The sequence below is a fragment of the Canis lupus genome, chromosome X (assembly GCF_048164855.1).
Source record: "Canis lupus baileyi chromosome X, mCanLup2.hap1, whole genome shotgun sequence".
Taxonomy (NCBI): domain Eukaryota; kingdom Metazoa; phylum Chordata; class Mammalia; order Carnivora; family Canidae; genus Canis; species Canis lupus.
The window spans coordinates 22,856,897-22,875,466 of NC_132876.1; the positions used below are offsets into that span (position 1 = coordinate 22,856,897).

Below are 18,570 nucleotides of genomic sequence, written 5' to 3' on the forward strand. Positions count from 1 at the left end.
CCCAGGGCACAATCCACTTGCAGTGTGTGTGCATGCTGTTTTTAGGTTCAGAGGTTAAGAGTATATGGTATTTAGTCATTATCCTTGACTCTTCAAATTTGTTCTAGTGGATCATGCCTGATATGTATTTAAGATCATAGGCTATGGTAACATCTCTCTAATTTAGGACTAACTACATAAACTTAGGTGAGAAAGTGAGGTTTCCCTGACAAGTGTGACTGGAAAAATGCAATGGGGAGCACCCAAAGATGTCCTGTCTGACTTGTGACAACACAGGATACACTCCAGTTAAATAGATAAAAATGAATTTATTTCTAAAATGCGGCTTAACTACACTCACAATGTGCTAAGCCAGTCTGCAAATTGATCCTGCAGCTCGGAGTAAATCCGGGCCAGCGGAGGAGCAGTTGGGGTTCCTAGTTCTGGGCACCAAGAATTCAGTCACTCCTCCAGCAACTCAATTTACAGAGTTCTTCTTCAGCTGTTTTTTGTGACGTGTGGAGAGTTGTTTTGGATTCCTCTGTACAACAGAGAGGTCCGACCTTGAGGAAGACCGGTAGCCCACATCCTCTGCTTTTATAGGCTTAATGATGTGACCTGGCTTGGTGACAACCCTGGGTGTAGTCAGCTTTTGGAAGGCCCTCTGTGTGTTCCATGTAGATCCTATAGGGGTCTGGATGGTCCTTTCAAATTGCTGATGGTGGGTGAACGGATATGGAAGCACTCGCACCTGGAAAGGAAGGCAGAGGGACTTGTCAGGAGTCAGGCCTGGGGTGCAGTTGGTAAACTCTAATGGCAACTGGTTGGTAGTTGAGTGCATAAGCCACAGTTCTACATGGCTGCAGTGAATGAAGCTGCAGAGAGGTCAAGGAATCCCAGTACCCCCAGTCTAACCTTAGAAGTTCCAATGTGCTTGAGGACATCTGGGATTGGAAGACATCTAACAGGGATGAGACAGCTCCCCCATCCCCGAGGCTTACCCAACAATCTAGGAATTGAAAACCTACCCTGACACTGCCCCTGTAGTGCAGGAACACTATAGTAAGCTCCAGGGCTGCTATAACTCTAAGTGGGTCTTCCTATCCAGTACTGTGAGACTGCAAGAAACATCTGGGCATTTATCGATCCCTGTGAATGTTGTGACCCTCCAACCCTCTTGGAGCTCTCAATCAACCTTGCTTTTTCCTCTTTGATACACAGGACTGACGTTTTAAAGAACCCAAAATGGTGAACCTCACTGGGCTGTGATGCTTAGTTAGCTTCATCCTCTTTTGGCATCACAGAATGTCAGAGCTGGAAGGCCCTAGCTAATGGAAAAGGTCATCTCCCTTGGTCCCAGAATCTGGCTTAGAGAGGGGAAGGGATTTACCCAGGTAAATTAATGAACAGTGAGGGAGAACAGAACCCAGGGCTCCTTTCCTTGCCTAGTACTACCTTCAGACATTTAAATCACCTTTAAACACTTGACCCGAAGGCTGAAGAAGAGGGGAAAAACAACATAAGCAGGAAAATCAGGAAGTTATAATCAGTAGTCTCTGGAGATACTCAGTGGAATGCTCAAGAGAAGCGGAGTACTGCCGGGTGGTCCTGGTGGTAGTGAAGGACACAGATTCTCTTCAGGTTAAGGGAATGTCTTATGTCTTATTGGGTGGGGTTGCTGGCTAATTTGCGCATGTCACGTAAAGTGAGAGAACAAAACACCTGGGCAAAATAGTCTTGGGAGGGGCTTTTCTTTTTTCCTTCAGCTTGAACCATACTTTATTCTATTGCATCCTGGGACCTGCAGTCTATAGCTTATTAAAAAGATGAAAAAAAATCAGGGAGATTCTTGGAAAACTGTCAGTTTACCGTGACTGTATTATTTTTTTTCTAAAAAGACAAAGCTCCTGATTTTACTGAGGTCCACACTGCCCTTCCTATCCCGGTGAAGCACCCTTTCTCTCTCTCTTTTATTCTGTAACTGCCTGATCATCACCTATTTTGTGGTTATAGATCTGCAACTGGGATGAACAGTGGTTACAATTCAATTTCTGCAGGGACTGGTTCACAAAATAAGATCGATAGAGTATTATTGAAGTGATCATTTCTCACTTCTTCTTTATACCTATTAAATAGTTCCCCCTCTTTTTCAGAAGAAAAACTATAACTCATTTCAGTATTAAATAGGCTGGGGACAGATCTCAGGGTCATAGACTTTCAGAATTGAAGGGAACAGGAACACAGAAATCATTGAGTCCAGCCAGTCTCATTCCCGAGTCCCCTCTACACAGGCTCATATCCCCAGGGCAACCCATTCTCCCTGTGGACCAGCAGAAAGTTTTTCCTGTTTTTTTTTCTTAAGTAGGCTCCATGCCCAATGTGGAGTTTGAACTCAGGACTCTGAGATCAAGAGCCACGTGCTCTACGGACTGAGCCAGCCAGGCATCCCAGAAGGTTTCTCCGTGCACTAAACTCCCTGATTTTCCTTTAACTGCTACTTTATGTGACTGCACTCCACACAACAGCCTTTAATATACTCGAAGACCATGATCATGCTCCAGTTTGCTTCTCTCTTAGGTAAACATCCCTGGCTTGTCATAGTACACAATTTTAATTCCACTTGCTATCCTGAATGAGTACCACTTTGTCATTTTTCTTAAGATGCAGCTTAAACGCATAGCCTCTCAATGTTATCTTGACTATGAATACAAGCCTGAAGAACAGTAACTCTTAGTTTGGTGAGACCCATCTGCATCAGAATCATCTGGGGTGCTAGCTGAAAACTCAGATTTGGGGCTCCACCATCGCTGTCAAGATTTTCCTTTAAGCCTCAACCTCTTCCAATTCTGAAATTAAAACACCAGAATTGACCTGGAATTATTCATCTCAGAGCCAGTCAGTGAAAAAGAGAACAGCTTTGATTCTGTGGTCAAGATCACATATCCCTCTTTGACCACACAGCACTAGAATATTCCTCTTAAGCAAGGGAGCTAGGTAGCAAAGAGTTTCTCTCTCCCTCACCTGATGAGCTGCTGCATGGACATTTCGCTTCTCATTGATAATCACATTTGGCAAATTCTTGTCTTTTCTTGGAGGACCCTCCGGGGCTTTAATGAGAAACCTGGAAAGCAGAACAGCAGGACGTCTAAGAGCATTAAGGACTTAATCAAAAGGGCAGGGAAGACGCAAGAGGGTGAGGTGGGAGAACCTGGTGCACTTCTGTCAGGCTTTCTTCCCTGTTCTTACCGGCGTCTCTTCTTGGCACTGGGCTTCAGGCCCACACCACCCCACTCGCCCCAGCCAGGCAGAGTCAGGTCCACGTCCTTTGGCTTACTCGCCTCCACAGCTTCCCTCTTCTCTTTCAAGAAGTCTCTGATGACATCATCCCCAGCAAAAGCTTCCTTTATCATCTGCTTTTGATGTCTCTCCTCTTCATCTTCCTGGGAAGAAAGAGTGAGAGCTACTGCTTGCCTTAAGAGCCAAGGTCCCTGGCGAGAAAGCTAGAATTTTTGGGTTGTGACGTTTTAGCGCCCCCTAGGGGGAAAGCGCTGAACAATGATGGTCTGGCTATATAAATGAACTGGTAGCCAATCATGCTCCAATTTTCTTTTCTCTAGGGTAAAATATCCCTAACTCATTATCATATGACACAATTTTTAAACTTTCAGTAAGGAAGCTGCAGCACGGAGGAAGGAATGGCCTGTGTAGGAGGAGGAACTCCAAGTGGCCTGGACAGAATGTGGGTGCCCTCTGGCTTACATCCCTGTAAAGACAGGTGCCAGAGCCCCTCATTCAAGCAGTTTCAATTACTTAATCGGGCAGTCTCGAATCATTTCAGATCCCAGTGAATGGAGCACAACCTTGGCAACAGCTTAATGACTCACCTTTGAGTTGTCCTGCCTGGGATCTGGCCAGAGCTTTGAGTGCCTCCCGCTTTCCTCTGAGGGCGGTTTTAGAGTCACCCCAGGGAGGGTTTGGTGGCTCTGGATTTAAGATGTGGGAGTGTCGGCAGCACTCACATATTTGCATCTATTAATGGTCACGGGGGCCAGCCTGGCTCCATACTATTCCAGACCTTTCAACTACTGACATGTGCCCCTGGCATAACAAAACTTCACAGATTCTACTCCTTGGGCAAGAAGGGCATTTTCTGCACCAGCTCTGATCCCCCACAATGGCCCACGCCCTTGGCTCTGCTCACCAACTCCTCTACTGTTGTGGGCACTGCCAAAGACTTCACAGAAGGAGATTTTGTGGTTAGGAGGTTCTGTAGATCAATCATTTGCTCCTTCCTTTTCTTTTCCTTGGGAGCACCAGGCAGATTATGTGGGTTCCTCTCCAACTGCTGCCCTTCTACCACAGGCCTGGGGACCTCCTTATTTTGAAAACATCCTTCTTTCCCCAGCTCCTCTAGTTCCTCCATAGTGTGTGCTCTCTCCGGCCTCTGCATCAGCAGGGGCTCCTCTTCTGCCTCGGTAGGTTCCTCTCTCTGGACTGGCAGAACTGTCCTCAGTGAAGTCATGTTCTGCTTCCCAGATTGCTGGTTTGCTTTGTTGAGTTTCTGAGACAGTGCCCTCAGTTCGGACAGCACCTCCTGGCTGCTAGAATCTAGGGGAAGAAATGAAAGCTGTCAAGTAAAGGAGGCTAGAAGTTGCCTTACCAATGAGCACACTCGACAAGGAGCATTACATGCTCCCATTCATGGGACCGGGCACTAGAGGGAAGAGAGGATTCCATTTGCTAGATCTCTTGGAGAGTTCACTAATCATTGCCTATCATGTAGCAAGCAACAGAGTTTAGTAGTTAAAAGAAGCATGTTGGGAAGCAGATGTCCTGGGTCCTATTCCCAGCTATGTAAGTGACTCACGGCATAACTGGAACTGTGGCTTAATTCCCCCTGCAGTAAACCTCACTTGGAGAGATGGCCTCAAGTTCCAAATTTTTAAAAAGCCATTTTTATAGGTAGCCTCTGAATGCAACGTAATTCTAATTTATTATTTGTCATTTATGTCGTTGTTTCCTATTTGTCCGAACCAAATCCAGCACTGTTTTATCCAAAAGCAGCATCTCATCATCTGCTGTGGCCAAGGCAAGTCACTTGGCATTTTTTAGTCACCGGCAACATTTGAGCAAATACCACCAGGCTCGGAGTGCCCGGAGGGAAATATGGCAGTGACACACTTATAAACTCTTCTTCAGGGCAGCCCAGGTGGCTCAGTGGTTTAGCGCCGCCTGCAGCCCAGGGCATGATCCTGGAGACCTGGGATCGAGTCCCACATTGGGCTCCCTGCATGAAGCCTGCTTCTCCCTCTGCCTGTGTCTCTGCCTCTCTCTCTCTCTCTCTCTCTGTGTGTGTGTGTATCTCATGAATAAATAAATAAAATCTTAAAAACTCTTCTTCATTTGACTCGAGTTGCCTCCATTCCCAAGTTCATCCTGCTCCCTAGCTGTGGCTTGAAGCCACTCTAAGAAGCTACTTAAGTCTGCCCTTTGGACACTTGTATGTTTATTCCGCAAGGATCAAGGTCCTTGCTCCTTTTATTTGGAGTCCACAACTTTCCACTATTTTAGGACTATTTGCCTGAAGGTTTGGGAACATTCTATTAACTTATCATCCAAAGAAATCCAAATCCACCTTTCATACCACAACCAACTGCTCTATACATTTAGCAAGATGACCCGCTTTTGAGGAAGCTCAACAGGATACGGCTGATGTCCTGGGGTCATTTAAAGACGGACCCACAATCTCGGCCTGCAGTGCTGCTTCCCAAAGTCCTCCTGGAGGTGACTGCTTGTAACTATTGATCTCAGCACTCTCCAGCTGAGAACCCTAAGCAAAGGTCCTATGATACATGCTAAGCTACAGCTCTTTCCAGATATTTTTTTTCACAGAAAAAGAGATTCTTGCCATCATCTGAATGCATTATTTTTATAGGACATAAAATCAGACCCAAGGAATCTGTCTAGATAGCCAAACGATTTCTGAATGTAGTTTCCTAAGCAGACTTTCTCCCCAGAGTGGGAGCCTTCTGACCCATCTCAAGGGTGCTACGGTTGTTAATATAAAATCTCTTTAAGATAACAGAAAATATAATATACAAATCGACTCTGAGCATGGGGTGACAATTCTAATTTGCCACATAGCTTGTGGAGTCATTTGTTCCTGTCGAGAAAGTCCACCCCCCCCAACATCTATCAACTGACATCACGAAGTGCTGAAAATGCCATTCCTGCTTTATCAACAAAACTGAAAACTGCAGCAGTGATTCGAAATTTCATAATGCCTCAAAACCCATCCGTGTTTGTTGGTGGGAGCGCAGTTCCCTCCACTTTGTGGGCACCAGTCAACTCAACTCCCGCCCTTATTTCAAGGATGGTGCACTTCTGTCTTTTGATGATCACATAGTAATGCCTTCGAAGATGGGTATTATGAAATCAGTCTTCTCTTCAGGGACCCACGGCCCTCTGTGGGGAGTCCCTTGAGCCTAGCCACACTGAAGCATGTGTGTGTGGATGGTTTTCCTGCCTCAGCCCGTCCACGGCACTGGCACCAGGCAGAGGTCTCCTATCCAGCCCACCACAACTCACCTTCTGACTCTTGTTTCCTCAAAGGCTCGGCATCCTGGCTGAGCCCAGACTTTTTCCTAAGTGCTCGCCTTTCCTCAAATGTATTTAACAAGATGTCTTCTTTGGCCCCTGGTCTTTCTTCTTCCTTACTTTCAGAAGCCTCATGGGCCACAGGCTCCAGAAGTTGCTCAGCGTCCTGGACCTTGGCCTCTTTTGGGCCACTGAAGGGATTCCTGAGCATCCAGGGGTTTGGCCCATCGGCATCCCTCTGAATCTCATTCACTGTATCGGGGACCAGGAGTTCACCCTCTTCCTCCACACTCCCCTTCTCTTCCTCACTGTCGGAGGCTGCCTGTAGCTTCTGCGTCAGCTCTTTGTTCCTGGCCAATTGTTCCTGCATAGCCTGGCGAGCCTGGAGGAAGGAGTCACAGCACAAGCGCCTTGTCATTAGTGACTGCAATGACACCTTTCCTGGTTCATTTCATAAAGCTGCCTCCTCTCAATTTGACTTTAAGTATTTCTTACTGGTGCCTACTGTTTAAATTGCACATATATTACTGCATTAACAGCTATGGAATAAAGTGGGAGACAAATTCTTTGTCCTCAAGGAAATGAACATGTGAAACAAGGTAGGAAAAAAAAAAAAAACAGCTCCTCTCCCCTTTAACTGGACTTGCCTTCAATGCTGCTTCCCTTTCATCTCTCCTTTTCCACCTTGTTCCTGGTTCTTTTCTTCTCTGCCTTAGAGATTTTCTGATGTCTTTTTAGAATCCTGGTTTTCCATTCTTCCTCAAGGCTTTTCCCTAACTCTGCTTCTGCTAGCATCCTTATGGACTGATTTTCCTTTCTGTCCTCCAATTCCATCTCTTCTCTCACCCCGATGATCTCTTACCTCCAGGTCATATTTGGCCATAATTGCCTTTGCCTTGGCCCATTTCCCACTGTTCTGGTGCTTAAGGCTCATTCGCTCCTGGAAAAAAAGGGCAGAGTGAGCTCCTTACCACTTTTTGGGGAAAGCTGGTTCAAGGGGTGGGGGTGAGAGGCAGCCTCACCATCATTCTGGCCTTTTCGATTTTTTCCAGTTCTTCCAGTGCTGCGGTAGGATTGACCTTCTGCAGCTTCTCAAAGTCTTTTAGGGCTTTCTTGGCCTTTTCCTTCTTAAGGACCTTGTGATACCTACAGGGTGAGAGGGCAGAGATTTAGCTAAAACACAGGCGCCACACACAAAAGGTGTCCCCGCTCCCCAAGGGGTTTCCCTATGCAGGGGCTAGAATGGACATCACAGAGCTGGCTGACTATAGGGAACCAGTTTGGGACCTGAGAGGACTGGCAAGCCTCTCCGTCCCTGCAGCCCCCAGGGGCACACCTCTGCAGAGCAAAGAGTCCCCTCTGCTTCTAGAGCGCAAGGCAAGAGTAGAAGAAGTTCCAAAGAGGCAAAAAGGCAGGAAGGAAGCCCTACTGGCCTCAACAGCTGTAGAATTCAGAGCTCATTCTGCAGAACCATTCCGTGATGTCCTGGAAGGGAGAGAAAGTAATTGAACAGTCCTCTTTTTAGCAAAACCAAGACTGAAAGCCAAAGCCAGAGGAGAGGGCACTACCGAAGCAGGCAAAACTATGAGGTTGGACTGAGAAAAAAAAATGCTAGTCATTCCTATTTGGGACCTCTTCCACATGACCCCAGTTGCTACATCAAAGGCTCTCCTATGGAATCATGATTAGCCAGATCACTTTCTTCCAGAGCACCCGTGGCCACTTCAGTAGGGGCCTCCTTACTTTTTGCTCTTGATTTTCTTTTCTCTTCGAGCCCTGGCCTCATAGTAGGACTGCAGGGCCCGGGCCCTCTGAAGCTCTGCTCGGCGCATCTTAGCCTACAATGAATGACATTCACAGTGACTCCTGGGCTTTGAGGGCAAATACTGGAACAGAGCATGTCTGGGTGTATCAAAGGGCCTGTTACACTTACCTCTTCCAGGCTCATGGCTTTGAGAGAGGCCTTTTCCACAGGAGTCAATAAAGGGTCTGTCACTGGCTGCTTGTTCTTATGGAGGATGTTAAAAACTTCGTGCTCCAGGGGAGTTCTTGCCTTAAGGAGGTAATAGAACATTCTAAGTCTTAATCCATGCTCCTAGCCTCACTGTGTACAATCTTATGACCATCTGCTTTATGACACTATAATGGGAATCACAAACTGGAAAGGATCGGCTGTTACAGCAAGAGAAAGGGTTCCAGTGTTACTGTTCAGCAGTGTAGATAAAACCTCATTTTCTTCCGATTTAAGACAACTTCAGCAAGGGGATTCCAAAGCTACTCTCTAATATTACTAAGAGGATCACTCTGTTCAGATTACCAGAATATGTAAAACAGAATACCATTCTCTTAAATATCAAAGCAGGATGTCCTTAAGGTAAATGCTGGCAGGATGGAGGAACAGCAGTACCAAACTGTCAGTTTTGATAGTGGTAAAACAAAATGGTTCCTGTATTATGCATATTTGAAGTATCTATGTGTATTAACTGTATAGCAAGGAATCTAAGACTCATTTAAGCCTCCTTTAAAGAACATTTCTAGAAGAGAGGGAAAGTTAAGTCTTAGCTTCCTGACAGTTCAAATTTAACTCTAGTCATTTTCTAACTTTGGTTCCAGTCCCTTATTTTCCAGTGAACTTTGCATGCTAGGTAGTCTATATATATGAAATGAATGGACTGAACCACTTACTTCACATGTTAACAAAAGATGCTGTTACTGCTCAATTGATGTATTTTAACCATTGTAGATGGTTAAAATAATCAGGCTGATCATGCCGTGGTTCACTTTGGTTGGCAAGGTGCAAAGATAGCACCTTTGAAACAGATCCTGTTTCAAACCTCACACATGTATTACATGTAGTTTTCTTTAACAGCCATATACATCATGGTCGGTATTAAACTTACAAATATCTGGACAGATGCATAAACACACATCATCACATGTTACATGGCACTATTGATTTAACCATAAGCCTATTCTAGTGAATGATAAAGGTGTAATGTTCTTCCATTTTTAGTATTTGCAGTAGTGATCAATCACAGGCTACAAAATGATTTATATTACAATGTTGTAATCTTCCTCCAATTCAATTTACAAACACTTATTGATTGCAGCTACATTCCAGGCACTTGTGCAGGGTGCTAGGAATACACAATTGATTAAGATCGTTCCTGTCCTCATAGAGCTCATAGCCATTCAGAGGGAAAAGACACATGTACCACTGGCAACATAATGGGTCACATGTTAGTCCACAGGAGCGATAACAAAGGAAGTGAACAATGAATTTTGATTAGGAGGTGGGTTAGGCTTGGGGAAGGATTTTTTGAGTGGCTCTGAGCCATTACGTACAATTCTGTAAGGGCAGGGAGTGGTGGTAGCAAATGGAGATGAGTGTAAATAAAAACAGATATATGGACAGGAGAGATATATAAAGGAAAATGTGTTGTCCAGTGTAACTAAAATGCTAGGGGCTTTTGTCTTATTCTATAAGTGGAGAGCCTTCTGAAGGATTTGAAGCAGGAGAGTGACAATCGGTTTTGTGTTTCAGAAAGAAAATCATGGCGATCGTGTAAGGGGTTATATATAATGTGTCAAATGACAGGTGACAATGGAAATGAGAAGAGGAATCGGGATCTGAGAGCTATTAAGGAGAAAGTGCACAGGAGTAGCCCACTATGTGGGCTGGGGAGGGATAGCAGCTAAGGGTGGCGGGGAGAAGGAGGAAGGGGAAGAGGAAGATGATTCAGATGGTTGAGGTTTCCAACATAAGGGACCAGGGTAGGGAGTTCTGCTATTGATTCAGTTACAGAATGATGGTGGTGGTTCAGGGTTTGGGAGTCTGGGGAAGGAAATGCCAAGCCTACTTTGTTGTGTGTGAAGTTTAAGGTGCGTATGAAAGACCCAGGCGAGGCCTACTGGTCATACGGAATATGAGAGTGGAGCTCAGAAGAAGGCGTTGAGAGTGATCTGTAGTATCTATGGGTGATAGCCAAGAGCCACGGAATTTACAGAGAATAAAAACTAAGGAAAAGTTAGATAGATTTAAAAACAACAACAACAACAACAAAAAAACCCCAGAAGTATGTTATCACAGAAACCAAGGGGGGAGAGTTTTTGTTGTTTTGTTTTTTAACCAATGTGATGTGTCAATAGGACCCAAAAGGCTAAAGCCTCAGAGGGCTTGGAATTTGGTGATTCAGAGGCCTCTTACTAATGCCCGCTGAGAGAAGACTCAATAGAGTAGTAGGGAAAGAAGATGAGAGTACGGAGGCAGCAGCAAAGACCAGCTCTTCCTAAAGTGTGTTCCTCATCAACTAACAAAGTTTATTATTTTAAGGTTTAAAGTTAAATTTATTTGATTTTCATTTGTGCACTCTGGGTTAGAAGAAGTCAAAGAGGTTTCTTTTTTTTTTTTTTTTTTTTAAAGAGGTTTCTTTATTGTCTTCTCATAGCCTTTAAAATGCTAGTGTCTATTATGAACTGCCAATCTCCAGCAGGGGCATGCAACATTTCTAGCAATGGAACCCCGCTTTTTTGAGGGCATATTGAGAAACTAGGGTTTTGAGAAGAACACTTTGGGTAATGGCTAGTGTAGGGTGGGAAGTAACCTTACATCATTTCTAGCACTTTGCAGTTTACAAATGCTTTCTTATGCATTATACCATTTAAATCTTCTTGGAGTAAAATGGAATTTTAGGAATCTGGGCTAAAACTATAGTGCATACTTTTTGGATTCTTAATCTCCAGTCCTTGGTACTTTGCATCCTAAGTTGTAAGAAGAGAACTTAGTTGCTAATCAGAAAGCATGCCCTGAACTAAGCATTTCTTTATTGCTCTGTACCATACTGGCCTGATTTCTCAAAAATGAATCTTAGAATAAATGCTACAGTGGGTTCATGTATAGCATCTGGGTTGGGGGGGCCTCCACTCTGTCTTGTGCAGGGAGTTCTTGGAGAGTAGAGGTTGTACTACCCTTTTTTTTTTTGAGGTTCTACTATTCTTAATGCAACCCTCCTCCTCTACCATCTCATGTTTAATAACCAACTAGGCATTTTCCAGCTATCTCCAAGATTACACTATTATTTGGGAAAAGCAAGGTGCAGAATGATGTGTAGTAGCATATCACTACTCTTTAATTAAAAAAACAAGGTAAACACAAATATAGCAATTATATCCTTATATTAACAACAACAAAAACTTACAAAAGTGGTTATTTCTGAGTATGGTGGTAAAAATGAGCAGATTGGGGGGACAGGGGCAGGGATCAGACCTTTAGCTATGTATTTTTTTAAAAAATTTTGAATCCTACAAATTATATTACCTCTTAACTTTTTTTCCTAAAGTCTCCCATCCTGCAGCCATACTTTAAACCTGATCTTTTTTTCATGTGGAAAAGGAAGCATCCTAGAAAGAGACTGGTAGTGACTACAACAACAATATCCAAAACAGAGCTTATCCCCGAAAAAAGCAATGACTTGCTTAATGTCTAGCTATGGCAGCAAGCCATGTTTACTTGATTAGTGTTAGCTCAACTTCCCGACACGTAGAACATTATTATTTCTGGATTTGTAGAAAGCAGAGAAAAAGCATAAAGAAGCATCTATCCATAGTTTGGGCACTGCTGTTTTTGACTATTTCTACTTAAGACGGAATATTCCGTTATAGAATCCATAAGCAATGGTGTATTGGAAAAGGAAGTCCAATTGTCATGAAGTTGTTCACAGACTAAAAATGGAGACTTTGCGGACCAACATAGGATTACCAACAAGGGCATAACTACCATTCCACTCACCCAAGTGCCATCATTTACTACTGCCATCATTTCATAAAAGAAAAGCTATTTCAACACTATTAAATGGAAAGCATGACCTCTTAGTAAAGAAGAACTGGTAACTTTACATCTGTCGTACTTACAATGATCCTTTTTGCTTCAGACGAATGAAATATTTGCCAGGGATCAGTGTTTGGATGACCCAGCCCTAAGATAACTTTTTTATTTTCTGCAGCTCAGAGTCGTATGGAGTTACTTGCTAAACTTCTAGTCATTACCCATGGATACATTATATTTTAACGTGGTAGTCCTTTACAAGCAAACGTTGGTTCTCTAGCTCATATGTAGTCCTACTAAGGCTCATTTATGCTGCTGAGTTCCTGACTTTCCCCAGATCAGAATGCAGGTTTAAAAGCTTTTTAAAAATGGGTGTGAAACAGAAAACATCACTGTGTTCCCTCTCTATGGGCAATCAGATGCTTTCACACAAAAACATGGAAAGAACCATGTGCTGTGTGCTACCAGCAGAAGGGTGACTACAGAGCAATGCTGGCAATGGCACGACTGACCATGAGTCCCACTATCTCCTCTCCCTTGCTAGACTGCTTCATTAAAGACTGCAGCTGGGGTTTTAGCTTACCAGGTCCAATCACATCAATCTCACCTGCTAAGGTGCAGTTTCCTGGTGTTGCACTCACCTTCCAGCCACTGAGCACATGTTCAATGGGAGCAAAAGCAGACTGCTCCTTCTCCAGGGGAAAAACCAGCTGCTCTGCCTGCCGGTTCTTCAGGATGATGGGCTCCCATTTGGAGAGGGCTTGTGAGGTTTTATTGAATGCCACTTCTCTGTGGATCTGAAGCAGGCAAAGTATACGAAAGGAAAGAGCCACGAAATTAAGCACTGAACTCAGAGGATCTGTAGGGAATCAAGAGCCAATGTTTCTCAGCCCAAGAGTCAGGATGTTAGAGAAGCTCTTGCTTACTTCTCAGGATGCACTTCCCCCAAGAAGTGTTTTAATCTTTTCCCTGGCAATCACAATTTCCCCCTCCCCCCAGTTCCCAGCTCCCTCTCTTCCCTTCTTACCCTATTTTTCCTTGTTAGTCCGATTTCTTCCCCTTAACAGACCACTTTCTCTATAACTCACCCGCTCAACCTCTTCATTGTTAAGGGGTAACTCCAAAGTCTTCTTTGATCTGACTCTATTCAGTTGCTTTTTCACGGCAGCCAATGAAGATGAAGTTTTAACAGGCCCAAGTAGATCTGAAAGGACTAGCTTTTCTCCTGATCCTGCAGAAAGGCCAAACTTTCTGGTCAGACTGAGAAATGAGGCAAAAATCTCAGTATAACATTGGGAGATGCCTCAGTATAAAACGCTGGTAGATAGGCAGATGTGCAGGGAAGCAGGAATAATTCTCTTACTTTAACCACCAGCCACAATGACACCACCTTCTTACATTCCCAAATGTGTTGGAGGGTAGCAAAGAGGAGAAAATTATTATTTATTTTAAAAAGTCACTTGTTTTTTTCTTGGTCCTTCTGCTTCCACTTTTGCCTCACTGCACTTCATTCTTCACAGGCAGCCAAAGTGGTATTTTGAAACTGTAAGTCACAGCCTGTCAGGATCCTGCTGAAAATCCTCCAGTGGCTCTGCCTTTATACTTGGAATTACATCATTCCAAAGGACATGGCCCAGCCAAACTAAAGCAGCCACTTAGTCACTTTACTGCATCACCATGTTTTAATCCTTATTGTCTCCCACCTTGATCTTCCCTAAGAATGTTAGACCCCCATGAAGCCTTTCTCACAGACATCACTGTAGCCCCAGTATCTAAACTGCCCTGAAACTGACATAGTAGAAATAGAATAAGTATCTGTTGAATGAATAAGCTTGAATACATTATTATTTGTTCTGAGGGGTTACATTAGTGGTTACTAGAACCATTTAACTCATTCAAGCTGCCTAAATTGTGAATATGGTGAAAAAGATATGGCATCCAGACTTCCTATCAGCTTAAAATTCCAACTCTGCAATTTCCTAGATCATGTATTCCCAGTAGGGTGATATCAGTTGCCCACAAGGGATGAAAATTGGTTCTGGAGGTGGGGGAGTGGTGAAAAAAATCTTCAATGTTCCCAAGTTCTGTGTTCCTCCAAAGCTCAACCCAATCCAACAAAAAACTTATTCCCTGGTATCTGATTTCCTGGCTATAGGAGTGGGAGTATGTCTGTGTGTCAGGGCGGGGGGAGGCAATGAAAAACAGTCTAAAAAGACTTCTTGGGGAATAAAACAGGTTGAGAAGCATTGTACTAGGCGAAGGCCCCTGAGTAAGTAACTTGACTTCTCTGAGCTCCAGCAGATTATCTGCCTGTCCGAACTCTGTAAGAACTGAAATAGAAATGAAAGCACGAATGCGATTAAGCTAGTGAGAGGCAGCAGTCTTCATCCATGTCCCTGTACCCTATAAGCAGCTCATCAGTAGGAGATCTTGACTATGACCTTGAAGGCTTTCTTCTAGAAATGGAAAAAAACTCAAGGGCATCTGACTTTCTTTGACCACTCATATAAGTATTTATGGTAGGATCCATTAACCACATTGAAAACCGTTCTGAAGGTGAAGTGACCATTATGCTTAACTCCACAAGCTCCACACACAGATGGCTTCCTTTGTTAACTTACCTTCGGAAGTGACATTGAACTCTGATACCTTCAAACTAGCTTCAGATCTCTCAGCCAATTTCCACCTGAAATTAGGCAAAGCAGAATATGGTAGGAACGGACACATTTTGCTAGGGAACCAACACTTCTCTTTTCAAACAAGGCTTTGGTTTAATGTATTGCTCTTCTAGAATCAGGTTTTGTCACAAAGAAACCAGGAAATCTGTTCCTAACCTGGGCTTGGTTTTCTAGCCATCTCTTAATGTAGACTCAGTCACTCAAAAACACAAGGCAATATGAGGTAGGCATAGTGGAAAAGGTATTGGACTTGGCTTCAAACATTCTGGATCTGCCACTTATGAGCAATGACTTTGGAGCAAGGCAATTAACTCCTCTAATGGGGATAAGTTCCTAGTCAATCCTTCAAAAGACTCAGTATGGATGAAGAATTCAAACACACAAAGGCCTCTAACACAATAATCGCTAACAATTACATAATGCTTACTATATGCTGGGCTTTAGTTTAAGATCTTCATGTTCATTAACTCATTTAAATGTCATGATGACCCTCTGAGGGGTCAATTAATCTTATTTTCTAGTTGAAATTGAGGTGCAGAAAGGTTAAAAATTTGCCTATACAGTCTGTCTCTGAAGTATGTGATCTTAATAATGATGCTGACACTTGTGTCTTCATTATCTTAGGCACGCGATAAATGTTTATTTTTAAAGATTTTATTTATTTAAAGATTTTTATTTATTTCTTTATTAGAGAGAGAGAGATGATGCGCACCCACACGCACATGGGGTAGGAGCACAACAAGTGGGGGTTGGGAGAGGGACAAGCAAACTGTGCTAAGTGCAGAGCCCAACTCAGCTGGATCCCAGGACCCTGAGATCACGACCTGAGCCAAAACTGAGCCAAAACCAAGTGTCAGACACTCTAACAGCTGAGCCATCCAGGGGTCCTGGCACTCAATAAATGTTAGTTGCAGATTTGTCTCATGGAATCAGCTGGTTATAACCTGTCCAAATGGATGGGAATGTTACCTATTCTTTCCATCAAGGGAACTGATTGCTTCCAGAAGCTTTTGATGCTTTCTCTCTCCATCAATGTCCCCCTAAACATAGAAAAGGAAAAAACATCAGGATGATAAGGGAAAGGAGCATGGAAATCTCTTGTTCTTTTGGTGAGTGGATGACTGGGGAATCAGGTGAGGTCTAGTGTGCAGGCATTCAAGCTCAAACAAAGAACTGCTTCAAAAGCCAAACTTCTTCATTATTAAGAACCACAGTGTCTGATGATCTGTGGCTAATGTCATGTCTGTCTTAATCAGTATCAAGAAGAAAAGTGCTATGAGAATGTTTCAGTATAGAATATATAGCATGATCTGACACAGAAATACTGCCATTAAAAAAAACCCACAATAAGTAGTTTTGTCAAGAGAATAGAGTTGGAATTCCTATAGCATCTGTTGGAGAGCCAGCTTAATTATGTAGATGTATATTTCAGTCAGATACAGACAGGCCATTACTTATGATGGTCTGACTTAATATTTTTGAATTTATGATGGTGACACATGTTCAGTAGAAACTGTATTTCAAATGTGAATTTGATCTTTTCCCGGGCTAGCAACATGGGATAGGATTTTAGTGATGCTGGCCACTGGCAGTGAGCTGCAGCTCCTGGTCAACCACATGGATCATAAAGGTAAATAACTGATACGCTTAGAAACATTTTGTACCCACACAACAACCATTCTATTTTTTTTTCCATTCTATTTTTTATTTTCAGTACAGTAGTCAATAAATTACACAAGATATTCTCCACTTTATTATAAAGTAGACATTGTGTTAGAGGACTCTGTCCAATTTTAGGCTAATGTAAGTGTTCAGAGCAAGTTTGAGGTAGGATAGGCTAAGCTATGATGTTCAGCAGTTAGGTGCATTAAATGCATTTTTAACTTAAAATATTTTCAATTTATGATGGGTTTATCAGGATGTAATGCCATCTTAAATTGAAGAAGATTTGTAATTAAATAACTCTACAAAAATCCAAACTTGGGAAACGGAAATCATAAAATGAAGACCCCATGTTTTGGTCTTACATACTCAGCTATACTTGGGCAACTTGAAAACAATGTATCTTATACAGTCTTCAAATTTCCATAGCACTTAATGCAGTATCTTATACATGAAACACTATATAACTATTTGTAATCTCTTTGCAAGATCTGAGCAAATATAAACAATGTTGCCACCATTTTTCTGTCTAGCCACATGCTGTCTAACCTAATAGTGAGGCAGAAGGGAAAACAGAGAAGGCAGTTTAGCAGTTGTCACCCACCTCATCTTCACTGGGACTCAAGGGATAGTCTTTGGGTAAATCCTCTAATTCTTCCTGTCGGCTTAAAGCCAGAAGGCTGTTAAAGGAGGCAAAAGAGAATTATTATCAATTGGAATAACTTCTATTATAGCAAAGAATGGCCCTTTTCCCTGGAAGAGGTACAAACCAAGCAGAATGGGTATTTTAGAAATTTGTCAAGACATTAAATTTAGACCTAAGTCAGGCATCAATCCCAAGGGGTGGGCAGTGGGTGGTGACACCCCTATACAATTGTATGGAGTGAAAAAGAACTAACCTTCAGTGATTGGTACTGCATTTTCCACTGACCTCTGGGAGGCTGTAAATATGTGTGACTCTGGGTAAGGTGACAGAAGGCACTGTTGCTGGCCCTTGAGGCAAAGCAGTTTAGCCATTAATATTTCTAAGCATCCTCCACCTTATAAAGGAAGACACCTTTATAGGTGCAGCTTACTCAACAGTGACATATTGATCACTTGTTCCCAACAATGGGGAAAGGGTTAATTGGATGAAAGCAGCTAAGTACACCATTTTTCCTGGTGTTTCCTCAGCAAAGTGGATGCCTAACTGGTACCCTGAACCAAATTATAGACTCCACTATTACACAACAGTATGTACCAATCTTTACAAGGCAACCATTACTAAACGGATTATATTTAACTCGCTTGTTGGGGGGCGGGGATGAAACATCAGAGGAGAAAATGTCAGGAATGACTCCAATCAAAATAAGGGGAATTTATAACGCAGGCACTCCCTGCGCAGAGTCGAAATGTGCCTCGGCAGCAGCAGAAAAAGGAGTCACGTGATGAGGAAAGTGCAACAAATTAGCTGGAGAAGGGTGAGGCCACATCAGAACCAACAGGGATGAGGCCAAAAAGCTGGGGAAAGGAGAAAGTGAATTAATTAAATGAAAAGGACTTTTCAAGGATGTTATCGCGGAAATTGTAATAAATGACGAAGTCTTGGAGGAGGAACAACTGTCGTCTGTTAAAAGGCAGCTTCCAGACCCGGCCCCAAACGAGACCCAGACCTCCCGCTCCGATCTTTATCCCTCACCTTTCCGCAGCCCGGACCGTGCTCATCTCAGCAGCCTGTCTCACACATGGGCCAGGAGCGGAAGCCGAAAGGAAAGCAATTTCCGTGCCGGCCGCAAAGCAATTTCTGCTTCCGCCAATCACGCGCTGCGTGTCGCGTCACTTCCGCTCCGC

At 43.3% G+C, this 18,570-nt stretch overlaps 1 protein-coding gene across 2 annotated transcripts; it reads right to left on the reverse strand.

Annotated features, from left to right (window-relative positions):
* Positions 1-288: 288 nt before the first annotated feature.
* On the reverse strand, positions 289-18,563 carry UTP14A (UTP14A small subunit processome component). Of its 2 annotated transcripts, none has more exons than XR_012026392.1 (15): positions 18,419-18,563; positions 17,345-17,420; positions 16,048-16,118; positions 15,022-15,086; positions 13,489-13,631; positions 13,042-13,197; positions 8,510-8,629; positions 8,320-8,414; positions 7,599-7,722; positions 7,439-7,516; positions 6,568-6,958; positions 4,181-4,587; positions 3,318-3,419; positions 3,001-3,100; positions 289-730 (listed from the first exon to the last, which is right to left on the reverse strand). XR_012026392.1 is itself a non-coding variant. In XM_072816400.1 (15 exons), the coding sequence occupies exons 1-15, from the start codon at positions 18,442-18,444 to the stop codon at positions 458-460; spliced, it is 2,319 nt and encodes a 772-aa protein (XP_072672501.1). In that variant the 5' UTR covers positions 18,445-18,563; the 3' UTR covers positions 289-457. The 2 variants fall into 2 exon arrangements, 1 of the variants encoding a protein (XP_072672501.1); XM_072816400.1 differs by having other exon boundaries at positions 3,226-3,419.
* Positions 18,564-18,570: the final 7 nt, after the last annotated feature.

Bases quoted from the DNA above. Each gene is read 5' to 3' on its own strand.
- UTP14A (XM_072816400.1), bottom strand. From the start codon at position 18,444: ATGAGCACGGTCCGGGCTGCGGAAAG. The intron at 16,119-17,344 runs GTGGGTGACAAC...TTCTATGTTTAG, and splicing joins TGAGTCCCAGTGAAGATGAG to GGGGACATTGATGGAGAGAG. The intron at 3,420-4,180 runs GTGAGCAGAGCC...CTTTCTTCCCAG, and splicing joins CCACAACAGTAGAGGAGTTG to GAAGATGAAGAGGAGAGACA.